Source organism: Pygocentrus nattereri, chromosome 15, assembly GCF_015220715.1.
Source record: "Pygocentrus nattereri isolate fPygNat1 chromosome 15, fPygNat1.pri, whole genome shotgun sequence".
NCBI lineage: Eukaryota > Metazoa > Chordata > Actinopteri > Characiformes > Serrasalmidae > Pygocentrus > Pygocentrus nattereri.
In genome coordinates, this window is record NC_051225.1 from 23991874 (window position 1) to 24006417 (window position 14544).

The 14544-nt window shown below is 43.5% G+C and overlaps 1 protein-coding gene across 2 annotated transcripts; it reads right to left on the reverse strand.

The window, feature by feature from the left end:
* Positions 1-1021: 1021 nt before the first annotated feature.
* LOC108438687 (retinol dehydrogenase 7-like) lies at positions 1022-14036 on the reverse strand. Of its 2 annotated transcripts, XM_037545128.1 has the most exons (6): positions 13900-14034; positions 11726-11814; positions 9583-9900; positions 8546-8804; positions 2669-2832; positions 1022-1543 (listed from the first exon to the last, which is right to left on the reverse strand). In XM_037545128.1, exons 3-6 carry the CDS (start codon positions 9893-9895, stop codon positions 1320-1322), a joined length of 960 nt encoding a protein of 319 aa, XP_037401025.1. In that variant the 5' UTR covers positions 9896-9900; positions 11726-11814; positions 13900-14034; the 3' UTR covers positions 1022-1319. The 2 variants fall into 2 exon arrangements, with proteins under 2 accessions (XP_037401025.1, XP_017572157.1); XM_017716668.2 differs by lacking the exon at positions 11726-11814 and having other exon boundaries at positions 1023-1543; positions 13900-14036.
* Between the last annotated feature and the right edge of the window lie 508 nt (positions 14037-14544).

The window sequence follows — 14544 nt, forward strand, 5'->3', positions numbered from 1 at the left end:
GTGCAACAAAGACTCTTTGCCCTTATTACGTGTTCATATCAGCAGGTAAAGGTCCTTTATCTCACTAAAATGTCAAGACATGCTCTAACAGGTGAACTTGGCCCCCTGTTCACATTCAAAAGGCTTAATGCATACCGTGGTAAGATTATGTATAGAAAGATCACATAACAGCATGTACGGCTTCTTTGGTTTAAAGACAGAGTGTGTCATTTTGACATTTTGTGGATGTTTTATTGCAACTGTGCACATTTTTTTCTTTTTTATTACTGTGTAAACTCATGTATTATAGGTTTCAAGTGACAAAGTATAGATATTTAGTAGTACCCAAAGCACTCAAACAGCCTATCTACACTCACCGGCCACTTTATTAGGCACTTTATTGTTCAATTGCTTGTTAACACAAATAACTAATCAGCCAATCACATAGCTCAGTGCATTTAGGCATGTATAGGTGGTCAAGACAACTTGCTGAAGTGCAGACCGAGTATCAGAATGGGGGACAAAGGTGATTTAAGGGACTTTGAACGTGGCATGGTTGTTGGTGCCAGACGGGCTGGTCTGAGTATTTCAGAAACTGCTGATCTCCTGGGATTTTCAAACGCAACCATCTCTAGTGTTTACAGAGAATGGTCTGAAAAAGAGAAAATGTCCAGTGAGCGGCAGTTGTGTGGACGAAAATGCCTTGTTGATGTGAGAGGTCAGAGGGGAATGGGCAGACTGGTTTGAGATGATAGAAAGACAACAGTAACTCAAATAACCAACCAAAATCTCTGAGGAATGTTTCCAACACCTTGTTGAAAGTATGCCGCGATGAAGTAAGGCAGTTCTGAAAGCAAAAGGGGGTCCACCCTTTTACTATCAAGGTGTACCTAATAAATTGGCCAGTGAGTGTATAGTCCTCTGCATATGAAATATGATCTTTTCTGTATTTTTATGATGTGTGTGTGTATATATATATATATATATATATATATATATATATATATATATATATATATATATATATATATATATATATATATATATATATATATTTTATTTTTTTTTAATACATTGTTATGCATAATTATGTAACAATTGTTTTAGTTGAATACAAGTGGTAAATAAAAGGTTAATGTACAGACCATTTCATTCAAAGTGAACCATATAGGACTTTCATCATTTTGCCTCTGTTCCTGGATGTTCTGCCTTTTTTAATAATGATTCCTAGAAACGCAGCCACTTGTGGTTTGCAACAGAGTGAAACAACAAGAGCTGTTCATTTACAAACTGCACTGTATAAATCTCTTACTCCACGAAGGCAGCCAGTCAAGTGGCACCTAGATAACACTTTTGGCAGGTTTGACGATGTCTTTGAGCAGCAGGTAGTCGGAGAACCAGGTGGGAGCGTAAGAGAGTGGCAGCCAGAAGAATTTGGCATCCCAGCCTGGAGAATAACGGGTGCGAGTGTGCACAGCCGAGACGGCGTGCTCCATACAGCTCACCACCTTCATCAAGTCGCTGTCCGGCATCTTAGAGAACTTCTCTTCCATCAGCTTCTCCACTGGTACAAACAGTAAAACACACAAAGACATCTTTACATTTTCAGCACACATTTTGCTTTGGGATTATAAAATAACCTTACTGTACAACTCATGCCTGAAGCATGATATGCATCATTTTCATGAAACACCCTGAAACCATGTTCCTACGTATTTGACTCAGAAATATTATGCAGACAAAAAGTATTGATGTATTTGTATACTTTAATGTGCAGTGCAACATTAAATTATTTTATATTGTTATTTTTTTTATTTTAAAGGCATTTTTAATGAATTCTTATGAATGAAAATCACCCTTCTTCTGATTCTTTGAACTTGCAACAATTGTTTAATGAGGGAAAGTAGAGTTTAGAGGTTGATTTAGAATCAAAGGGGGGAATTTTCATGGAAATGTATTTAATAGTGTTGATATATGCCTTTTGAGCTATTATGCTTAAGGATATTCTAAATGTCACAGTGGCCGAGAGGTAGCGGGATTGTTTTGTGTCTCAGGAGATAAGTGGAAGTGACCTCGCTATGAGAACAGAAGCAGAGTGTGAAGATAGAGGCAGCAAGGCAGTGGCGCCTAGCCACAAGGCTACGGGTCGATTCTGGATGTTTTCCTTGGCTGCTCGCTGTAAACAGGTCGTATAAGATAAACATGTAAGAGAATGGTGTACAATTGAGAATAATGCTGCCTAATGCTTACTGCCATGAAAGGAACGTAAGGGCGGGGGAATGACAGAAGCACAACACACAGCTAGGGAAGATATAGGAAAGATATAGGAAAGGGAGAGAGAATCCATTTTTTGTCATGTTGGCTTTTTAATAAACCTGTTACTCACTTTGATAAAGACTCAGAGGTTATTCATTGAGTAAACTATTATTGATCTAGTAACTGTTGAATTCCTTAACTTCAGTGTTTTTCTTCTAAACCATATGGAAGTGAGCCAAAACAACTAAATATTTTTTGTATATAATTACATTTATAATACTTTTTTGACAACAAAAAGAGAAAAAAAGCTATATTACAACATTAGTTACAGATTTATCTGCCAATCTTAATGTGCTGAGGTAATGAGAGTTTGGAAAATTTAAAAAGTTGGTTCCTAGCATTAGCCATGTTTGTTAGAATAAGTCATATGTACCTTTGCTTATGTAATCATCTCCGTACTCCTCCTTGGTTTCTTTTGGTAATTTCTCCCAAAGCTTTTTAATGGAGCTAATTATAAGGTTTGTGTCCGTCACACTAGTCTTGAAGAATCCTGGTTCAATACACAGGACTTTCACTCCAAATGGGTGCAAGCATCTCCTAAAACACAGAACAAAATGTGTATTTTCTCACATAGATGTGGCCAAGGTCTAAGTTAAGGGAAATGTGTCAACTGAACAGACCCCTCTCTGCATAGTTTCACATGGACATACCCCGATCAGGCATAACATTATGACCACCTCCTTGTTTCTACACTCATTGTCCATTTGATCAATTACAGACTGTAGTCCATCAGTCTCTCTGCATACTTTGTTAGCCCCTCACAGAGCAGGTAATATTTGGGTGGTGGTTCATTCTCAGCACCGAAACACTGTCCACTCACTGTCCACTCTACACTGTGTGCACAATTATTAGGCAAGTGAGTATTTTGACCATATTATCATTTTTAGGCATATGCTTGATAAACTTGAATGCTTAAAGGATTTAAGCATAGCAGGTGATGTGTATCTTTGTAATGAGGGAGGGTGTGGCCTAAGGAGGACAACACCCTATATCAAGGTGTGCATAATTATTAGGCAGCTTTTTTCTTTAGGCCAAAATGAGCCAAAAAAGAGATTGAACTGACTGTGAAAAGTTAAAAATGACCAAAAGTCTCTCAGAGGGATGCGGAACTCTTGAAATTGCTAAGATATTGGGGCGTGATCACAGAACCATCAAACGTTTTGTTGCAGATAGTCAACAGGGTCGCAAGAAACGTGCTAAGAAAAAATGATGCAAATTAACTGCCAAGGATTTGAGAAGAATCAAGCGTGAAGCTACCAGGAACCCATTATCTTCCAGTGCTGTCATTCCAGAACTGCATCCCAGCTGGAGTATCAAGAAGTACAAGATGTTCAGCGCTCAGAGACATGGCCAAGGTAAGGAAGGCTGAAACCCGACCACCACTGAACAAGACACATAAGCTGAAGTGTCTAGACTGGTCCAAGAAGAATCTGAAGACAGATTTTTTAAAGGTTTTACGGACTGATTAAATGAGAGTGACTCTTGACAGACCAGATGGACGGGCCTGTGGCTGGATCAGTAACGGGACAGAGCTCCACTTCGAGTCAGACACCAACAAGGTGGAGGTGGGGTACTGGTATGGGCTGGTATTATTAAAGATGAGCTGGTTGGACCTTTTCGAGTTGAAGATGGGCTCAAAATCAACTCCCAAGCCTACTGCCAGTTTTTAGAAGACACTTTCTTTAAGCAGTGGTACAGGAAGAATGTGCATCTTTCAAAAATACAATGATTTTTATGCAGGACATGCTCCATCACATGCATCCTCTGCATGGCTCACCAGTAAAGGCATTAAAGATGAAAAACATATGACATGGCCCCCTTCCTTACCTGACCTGAACCCAATTGAGAACTTGTGGGCAATTCTTAAACGGAAGATTTATAGTGAAGGAAAACAGTACACCTCTCTGAACAGTGTCTGGGAGGCTGTGGTTGCTGCTGCACAAAAAGTTGATTGTCAACAGATCAATAAACTGACAGACTCCATGAATGGAAGGCTTATCACTATTATTGAAAAGAAGGGTGGCTGTATTGGTCACTTTTTTTCCCCTCAGAAATATTCATTGGAAAGCTTTGAGTTGTTTGTTTATAATTCTCACTTGAACAGATGAAAATAAAAAAGTGAGATGGGAAAATGTGTGTTTTTCATTTAGCTGCGTAATAATTCTGCACCATTATAGTTGCCCAATAAATGTGCACATATAGATATTCCATCCATCCATTATCTTCCGCTTCTCCGGGGTTTGGGTCGCGGGGGCAGCATCCTAAGCAATGAAGCCCAGACCTCCCTTTCCCCAGCCACTTCCACCAGCTCTCCAAGGGGGATTCCGAGGCGCTCCCAGGCCAGCTGGGCGATATAGTCGCGCCAGCGTGTCCTGGGTCTTCCCCGGGGTCTCCTCCCAGATGGACTCGCCTGTGACACCTCCCGAGGGAGGCGTCCAGGAGGCATCCTAACCAGATGCCCAAACCACCTCAGCTGGCTCCTCTCGACGTGAAGAAGCAGCGGCTCTACTCCGAGTCCCTCCCGGATGACTGAACTTCTCACCCTATCTCTAAGGGAGAGTCCAGACACCCTGCGGAGGAAACTCATTTCGGCCGCTTGTATTCGCGATCTTATTCTTTCGGTCATTACCCAAAGCTCATGACCATAGGTGAGGGTGGGAACGTAGATTGACCGGTAAATCGAGAGCCTTGCCTTATGGCTCAGCTCTTTCTTTACCACAACAGACCGGTAAAGAGCCCGCATCACTGCTGACCCAGCACCAATCCGCCTGTCAATCTCCCGCTCCCTTGTACCATCACTCGTGAACAAGACCCCGAGATACTTGAACTCCTCCACTTGAGGCAAGAGCCTATCCCCGACCCAGAGAGGGCTCTCCACCCTTTTCCGCCTGAGAACCATGGTCTCGGATTTAGAAGTACTGATTCTCATCCCAGCCGCTTCACACTCGGCTGCAAACCGATCCAGCGAAAGCTGAAGTTCGCGGCCTGATGTGATGCAGCAGCGATGTGACCCTGAGGTCACCAAACTGGACACCCTCCATCCCTTGACTGCGCCTAGAAATTCTATCCATAAAAATTATGAATAGAATCGGTGACAAAAGGCAGCCCTGACGGAGTCCAACTCTCACTGGGAACGAGTCTGACTTACTGCCGGCTATGCGAACCAAACTCCAGCTTTGTTTGTACAGGGCCTGAATGGCTCGTAGCAAAGAGCCATGTACCCCGTACTCCCGAAGCAACTCCCACAGAATACCCCGGGGAACACAGTCGAATGCCTTCTCCAGATCCACAAAGCACATGTGGACTGGTTGGGCAAACTCCCATGAACCCTCCAGAATCCTGGAGAGGGTGAAGAGTTGGTCCAGTGTTCCACGACCAGGGCGGAACCCGCACTGTTCCTCCTGGATCCGAGGTTCGACTATAAGCCGGACTCTCTTCTCCAGTACCCCTGCATAGACCTTGCCAGGGAGGCTGAGGAGTGTGATTCCCCTGTAGTTGGAACACACCCTCCGGTCCCCTTTTTTAAAAAGAGGCACCACCACCCCAGTCTGCCAATCCAGTGGCACCGCCCCCGATGTCCACGCAATGTTGAAAAGGCGTGTCAGCCAAGACAGCCCCACAACATCCAGAGCCTTGAGGAACTCAGGGCGGATCTCATCCACCCCTGGAGCCTTGCCACCAAGGAGCTTCTTAACTACCTTAGCGACTTCGGCCTCAGTAATGGACAAGCCTATTCCCATGTCCCCAGACTCAGCCTCCTCACTGGAGAACGTGTCGGTGGGATTGAGAAGGTCCTCAAAGTATTCCTTCCACCGCCCAATGACGTCTTCAGTCGAAGTCAGCAGCACACCATCTCCACTATATACAGTGCTAGTGGCACACTGCTTTCCCCTTCTGAGTCGCCTGACGGTTTGCCAGAATCTTTTCGGAGCCGACTTAAAGTCACTTTCCAAGGCCTCACCAAACTCCTCCCATACACGGGTTTTTGCCTTGGCGACAACTGAAGCCGCAGATCGCTTGGCCTGTCGATACCTGCCAGCTGCCTCTGGTGTCCCACAGGCCAACCATGCCCGGTAGGACTCCTTCTTCAGCTTGACAGCATCTCTCACCTGGGGTGTCCACCACCGGGTTCGAGGATTACCGCCCCGACAGGCACCAACTACCTTACGGCCACAGCTACAGTCAGCCGCTTCAGCAATGGAGGAACGGAACATGGCCCATTCTGAGTCAATGTCCCCCACCTCCCCCGATATCTGGTCAAAGTTCTGACGGAGGTGTGAGTTGAAGATCAATCTGACAGGTTCTTCTGCTAGACGTTCCCAGCAAACCCTCACTATACGTTTGGGCTTGCCTGGTCTGACCGGCATCTTCCCCCACCACCTGATCCAACTCACCACCAGGTGGTGATCAGTTGACAGCTCAGCTCCTCTCTTTACCCGAGTGTCCAAAACACATGGCCGCAAGTCCGATGACACGACTACAAAGTCAATCATTGAACTGCGGCCTAGGGTGTCCTGGTGCCATGTGCACTTATGGACATCCTTGTGTTCAAACATGGTGTTCGTGATGGACAAACTGTGGTTTGCGCAGAAGTCCAAAAACTGAACTCCACTCGGGTTCAGATCAGAGAGGCCATTCCTCCCAATCACACCCCTCCAGGTCTCACTGTCATTGCCCACGTGAGCGTTGAAGTCCCCCAGTAGGACAATAGAGTCTCCAGGAGGAGCACTTTCAAGCACCCTTCCCAAGGACTCTAAGAAGGCTGGGTACTCTGAACTGCTGTTCGGTGCATAAGCACAGACAACAGTCAGGACCCGTTCCCCAACCCGAAGGCGTAGAGAAGCTACCCTCTCGTCCACCGGAGAAAACCCCAACATACAGGCACCGAGTCGAGGGGCTATGAGAAAGCCCACACCTGCCCGCCGCCTCTCACCATGGGCAACTCCAGAAAAGAATAAAGTCCAGCCCCTCTCAAGGAGATTGGACCCAGAGCCCAAGCTGTGTGTTGAGGTGAGCCCGACTATATCTAGCTGGTATCTCTCAACCTCGCGCACCAACTCAGGCTCCTTCCCCGCCAGTGAGGTAACGTTCCAAGTTCCAAAAGCCAGTTTCAGCAACCGAGGATCAGAACGCCAAGGCCCACGCCTTCGGACACTGCCCGATCCACAACGAACCGAACCCCTACTACTGCCCCTCCCATTGGTGGTGGGTCGATGGGAAGGGGGATTCATGTAACTCCTTCGGGCTGGGCCCGGCCGGGCACCATGAGTAAATGCCCGGCCACCAGACACTCGCTGGCGAGCCCCTCCCCCAGGCCTGGCTCCAGGTAACCCTGTTCCGGGCAGGGTACACAAGTCCCGTTTTTGTGTCTTCATAGGGGTTATTATGGATCACACTTTGTCTGACCTGTCACCTAGGACCAGTTTGCCATGGGAGACCCTACCAGGAGCTTTTGCTCCAGACAACATAGCTCCTAAGATCATTCAAGCACGCAAACCCCTCCACCACGATAAGGTGGTGATCCAAGGAGAGGCATATAGATATTCTCCTAAGAAAAACAAAACTTCACTTTTACTTTCTTAAACATTCATGTTTGAGGTTTATTAACATTTTGGATTAACCGAGAGTTGACTGTAGTTGGTCTGTAGTTGGTCATTAATAAAAATAATCCTCAAAAATAAGACTTGCACAATAATTGTGCACACAGTGTATTAGACACTCCTAACTTGTCAGTCCACCTTGTAGATGTAAAGTCATCTCATCTGCTGCTGCACAGTTTGTGTTGGTCATCCCCTAGTCCTTCATTGGTGGTCACAGGACGTTGCCCACAGAACACTGTTGGCTGGATATTTTTGGTTGGCGGACTTTTCTCAGTCCAGCAGTAACACTAAGGTGTTTAAAAACTTCAGCAGCACTGCTGTGTCTGATCCACTCATACCAGCACCATACACACTAACACACCACCACCAGTGTTACCGAAGTGCTGAGATTGATCCACCACCCAAATAGTACCTGCTCTGTGAAGGTCCATGGGGGTCCTGATCACTGAAGAACATGGTAAAAGGGGGCTAACAAAGTATCAGACAAACAGATGGACCACAGTCTGTAACTGTAGAACTACAAAGTGCACCTATACATTAAGTGGAGCTGATAAAATGGACAATGAGCATAGAAACAAGGAGGTGGTCATGACGTCATACCTGATCGGTGTGAGGTCAAAAGAAATGCTAATCAGTTACATGCTCCCCACCTCAAGCTGTCTGTGAATCCTTCCACAGCATATTTGGACACACAGTATGGTCCCCCGGATGCACTGATCCTTCCGAATACACTGGCCACGTTCACCACACGACCCCTTGCCTTTTTAATGAGTGGGAGGACGCTCAGGGTCACTCTAATGACACCGTCCAGGTTGACTTCCATCATGGATTTATAGTCCTGCACGGTCATCCAATCGCAGCAACCCGCTGGCACAGAAACACCCGCATTGTTGACCACTGCCCACAGACCTGCCAGTTTGGAGAGTGATTAAAGCATGTTTGTCAAGTTTAGCACTAGCAGAATATAAAGTTCTCAAAGATGTTTTCCTTATTTGCCCCTTTTTCATGATCACTTTGACATTGCACTATTGCAGTAGTAAGCATTGTTACACTGCGTGAGCCTGTATGTAGGGCACACATCAATTCCATGTCTATCATGACCACTTAACCCACTTTTGTAGTAGTTAATGAGTAACTTGTAGTATTTATTGCAGAGTAAGTCATGAGTTTAAAGGAACTCTTCATTAGTAAAGGGCATTACTGCTATAAACTTTCTGGCAATCATTTTCATTGTGTTTGAAGAGAGATTGTCGGCATTCAGCTGAGCCACTAAAGACTGTTATCTCTCACTTTACTATGCTCTTTTCAGACCCTGAACACCAAGTACGGTTTCTATCATGCGTTGTTAATGATGCAGAGTCCAGGTGAACAGGTTAATTTTATGCTGGATGACAAAATAAATTATAATGTAGAAAAGTTCATTAAAGCCATGGCTCCCAGGTCATTGCTAAGATGTTGGAAAAGCTAGGAAAAGCTATGGAAGGTCTGTGAGGGTCAGTGTGCGAGATGTTCTTTGTGACTGTGTTAAACTGTGGTGTTTAAATTAGAACATTATCAACATTCCCTCATTCCTTTCCTATGGGGAAAAAAGTGTTTGAATGAACGGTGTGTAAAAACAATAGCACAAGTGCCCTTTGCTAAGACAACTTAATATAATTTCTGAATGTTTACAGTGTAATTTCCTCACCTTTCTGCCCCACCAGATTCTTGATGAAGGCCACAGCCTTGTCAACACTTTCAGTCTTCGTGACGTCCAGATGGACCGTTGATAGTCTGTTAGAGCAGGATTTTTTCAGCTCCTCTTCACCCTTCTCTGTGAAGCATGCCGCCACAACACAAAAGCCACACTTGTCCAGATGGCGTGCTAGAAGGTTTCCAAAGCCGGAGTCGCAGCCAGTGATGTACACATACTTGCTGCCTCTGTCTGGAACTCTCTCCAGCTCACGGTACCAACGCACCACATAGTACAGGACAACCAGAGCCGCTATGTACATCCACATGGTTGCTACATAGAGAGCAGTTGCAAAAGTAAACCACATTTTAGCATTAAGTCTATTAGGATTCACTTTATAGATGTGCATTCACAAGGCTTGTAGCTTATCATAAATACATTATAAGAATTTGAATTTAGAAATGACTAAAAGTGAAAATATGGGCTCTAATTTTCTTGCATTATATTTAGTTGTCTGAGACCTGAGATGAAGTCACACAAAACATCAAAAGTTGTGAAACTTTTCTATGACCATTTTCCAATTTTCTTTTTTTATCCTTTAGAATTCAATATTCTCATGACTACAGTCACATGCAAAAGTTGACCTCTACATCAAATTACATGTTTTATTGATATTCTAATTGGTTTCTTGGTTTATTTGCTATTTAACATATTTGGAAAAGGGTCAAACTTAAATTGTGGCCTGTGTAAATGTTTTGTACACTGAACAAAAGTATAAATGCAACACTTTTGTTTTTGCTCCCATTTTTCATGAGCTGAACTCAAAGATCTAAGACTTTTTCTATGTACACAAAATGCCTTTTTCTCTCAAATACTGTTCACAAATGTGTCTAAATCTGTGTTAGTGAGCACTTCTCCTTTGCCAAGATAATCCATCTACCACACAGGTGTGGCATATCATGATGCTGATTAGACAGCATGATTATTGCACAGGTTGGCATGCTGACTGCAGGAATGTCCACCAGAGCTGTTGCTGAATTGAATGTTCATTTCTCTACCATAAGCCATCTCCAAAGGAGAATTTGGCAGTACGTCCAACAGCGTGTGACAGTGTGTTCCAGTTCCTGCCTATAGCCAGCAACATCACACAGCCATTCAAGAGGAGTGGACCAACATTCCACAGGCCACAATCAACAACCTGATCAACTCTATGTTGGTCACAACAGGTACTGACTTGTGTACAAAGAAAAAGTCTTAGATCTTTGAGTTCAGCTCATGAAAAATGGGAGCAAAAACAGAAGTGTTGTGTTTATATTTTTGTTCAGTGTATATGTATATGTATCTAGTTTTTTACTCATTTTATTTCAGTCCCTCACATGTAGTTAAGAGAAACAACATGACATATTTTCTTTCTGATACTGATATTGATATTGAAACTTTGAGAATTGGTGGCCAGTAGAAATCTGATCTTCTTCTTCTTTTGGCTGCTCCCTTTAGGGGTCGCCACAGCGGATCATCTGCCTCCATCTTGCCCTATGCATTGCCTCCTCTACTTTCACACCGACCATCTCCATGTCCACCTTCACTACATCCATAAACCTTCTCTGAGGTCTACCTCTTCTCCTTCTACCTGGCAGCTCCATCTCCAACATTCTTTGCCCAATATATCCACTATTCCTCCTCAACACATGTCCAAACCATCTCAACCTGGCCTCTCTGGCTTTATCTCCAAACTGCTCCACCTTCACTGTCCCTCTGATCTGCTCATTTCTAAACTTGTCCATCCTTGTCACTCCCAAAGAAAATCTCAGCATTTTCATCTCCGCCACCTCCAGCTCAGCCTCCTGTCTTTTAGACAGAGCCACAGTCTCCAAACCATACATCATAGCAGGACGCACTATTGTCTTGTAAACCTTCCCTTTCACTCTTGCTGTTATCCTTCTGTCACACATCAGCCCTGACACTCGTCTCCACCCACTCCATCCTGCCTGCACCCTCTTCCTCACCTCTTATTTGCACTGTCCTTTGCTCTGGATGGTTGGGTTGACCCAAGATATTTGAAGTCATCCACCTTTATGACCTCTACTCCTTGCATCTTCACCTTTCCATCTGCCTCCCTCTCATTCACACACATGTATTCCGTCTTGTCTCTACTGACCTTCATTCCTCTCCTCTCCAGTGCAAACCTCCACCTCTCCAGATTCTCTTCCACCTGCTCTCTTCTCTCACCACAGATTACAATGTCATCTGCAAACATCATGGTCCAGAAATCTGATATTTTTCTTTAAAATGTACCAAGCTTTAAAACGAGCTATTTGCAACTGAAGCTTTTCACTTTAGATGAGCATCTGAATGGAAGCTATCATCCTTAGACTGCCCAAACACTCAACTCCCCCCATAGGAAGAAATAAACATCTAGTTTGCACTCCCCCTGAAAAATTCCAGGTTTGGTTGATTTTCACATCCTCTAAAGGGAACATACTTGGATAAGGCATTTTTATGCAGATATATGAGCATAATTTCTGTTTTTTTGTTGAGTTTACTATTTTGGGGGAAAATAAAAATCAAATGTGCTTTGCACAGGGCATGTGCTCATGTTTGATGTTGAATTCATCAAGTAAACAATAACAGTTACAATGCGCAAGAGTGTGGCTCTGTAAAGGATGTTAACTTATTTACACTTGGAACATCGACAGAATGTAATTTGATCGGGAGTGCCTAAACTTTTGCACACAGTGTAGTATGTGGCAATTTCACGCTAGGTTTGTTACATTGGATCGGATTAGGGCTGGGCAGTATAACTATAGAAATTGTTAGCATTCTAAAATATGTCACAATAAAATATAATATGCTTTAGTGCAACACGATATGCAAAGCATTGAATAAAAATCATTGTATTCACAGCTACTGATAGTATTTTTGGAATGTAGCACTACCGGTTCTTTTTTCTATGTTCCAACTGAGCACATATCTGAAAAAATAAAGTGACATATGGTGTATCCTGAAAATGTATTGTAGTATTGCTATATAATATTTTTTTGCCATATTGACCACCTCTACATCAGATTCATAATGTCTTTCTACTCTGTCAGTCAGATTAAATGGATATTTCACAGATTTTTCAAAGTTTCTGTATAATACAGTGGTTGAGATGTAAAGTCATTCAGAGTGGTTTGATGTAAAAAGCTTTATTTGAAGAGAAACTTACAGACTCTGATTTCTTTTCAGTGTTATTAGTGGTAGGAAACAGGAGTCCAGATGTCTACAATGCAAATACATTCATTTTATTTACTATCCAAAACCACTAATGGACCTTTTTTTTTAATGCAACAATGATGGTACAATAATGATCAATCTGATGAAATGTTTTCTTTGAGGACTATTTTGCCTTAGAACACCCTTCATGTATTCCTCCACCATGAATGGATTAAAATAAATTGATCAAAATACATTTTAGAGCACAACTTCATCACAAAACTACTACAAAACAATGACTCAGATATCAGACAGCGTATTCATAACCATTCCATACAGTAATTGTCTGAGAGGGAACTTTTTCTTCTTTTTATTGACATGTTGACTTAATTATGCAGAAACTTTGAAAAATTGGTGTAGTTCCCCATTATCTCATCTTGTAAGAATGCACCCCCCCTTTGCTTCAGCCAGGGCTGAACTCACACCAGGCTCTACAGGAGTGTTCCTGAGTTCATTCCTTAATTTTGAACTGAAGTGAAGAAGAGAGAACCTGTAAGCTACTTCTCCATTTTAACACCAAGAGAAAATGACAGCTTGCATTACACTGTTAGAAATAAACATACTATGCAGGTACATGATTCACTCATCAAGGTACAAACAATAAAAGTCTACCTTCAATGGTACAAAGGTGGTTTTAAGGTCCAGTGGTGTACCTTACATGAGTTTTTCCTAGTGGAAAAGTAGATATTTGTACCTTTTCATAGCCAAACGTTTTAAATCAGAAGAATAAAATAAAAGCCTGGAGACAAGACGGGGTGTGTGGAATCAATACAACTTAGAAAATATCATTTCAGTGGGTCCTGGCACAATTATGTTCCCTGACTAAAGGTACTGAGACCCTGTGAGTGTCGTACCTTTTTTTTTGGAGAGTGTGCAAAGCTTACAGATATGACTCCTAACTCATTTTGTCACTTCTCTGTGTCCAAGGCAGCCTAAGTTAGGCGAGGAATAGTTTGGCTGTGATCACTGCACACGGCCACACTACACATGTACGCCTAAATAGAGCAGCAGCAGCAACAGCAACGCAGCAACAGCAACGTGGCTGTGAAGACCGTAAAAAAGTTTAGTCTGCTGTACCTGTGATGTCTTCGTGCTGCGGGGAAAGTCTCGCACTGTGAGTTCAGGCTAAACCGAGTTTTTATACTGTCCTGCGTCCCAGAGCGTCCGTGCCACTCCACACGGTTCGTTCTTCTCTAGAGGCTCTGAAACATTTCTAAATCATCCAGAGGGGGCGCCATTAAACCGTGCAGCGCAGGAACTGTTCCGGGCAGGGTACACAAGTCCTGTTTTTGTGTCTTCATAGGGGTTATTATGGATCACACTTTGTCTGACCTGTCACCCAGGACCAGTTTGCCATGGGAGACCCTACCAGGAGCTTTTGCTCCAGACAACATAGCTCCTAAGATCATTCAAGCACGCAAACCCCTCCACCACGATATGGTGGTGATCCAAGGAGAGGATTATCATTATATATCGCACCTATATTCTAGTGCTTCTAGTGGAAGCTAATATGGTCTTCTGTTGTTTGTGGCCCATGTGCGTCAAGGTTCACAGTGTTGTGCATTCTATGATGCTTTTCTGCTCATCACAGTTTTACAGAATGGTTGTCTGAGTTAGCCTTTCAGTCAGCTTGAACTAGTCTGGCTGCTCTCTGTTGACCTCTCTCATCAACAAGGCATTTCCATCTGCAGAACTGCCACTCACCGGATGTTTACTTCTCAT

Excerpts from the sequence above, each read along its gene's own strand:
- LOC108438687 (XM_037545128.1), bottom strand. The coding sequence starts at position 9,895 with ATGTGGATGTACATAGCGGCTCTGGTTGTCCTGTACTATGTGGTGCGT. Across the intron at positions 2,833-8,545 it reads GGATTCACAGACAGCTTGAG|GAGATGCTTGCACCCATTTG; the intron begins GTGGGGAGCATG and ends TCTGTGTTTTAG. Across the intron at positions 1,544-2,668 it reads AGATGATTACATAAGCAAAG|TGGAGAAGCTGATGGAAGAG; the intron begins GTACATATGACT and ends TGTTTGTACCAG.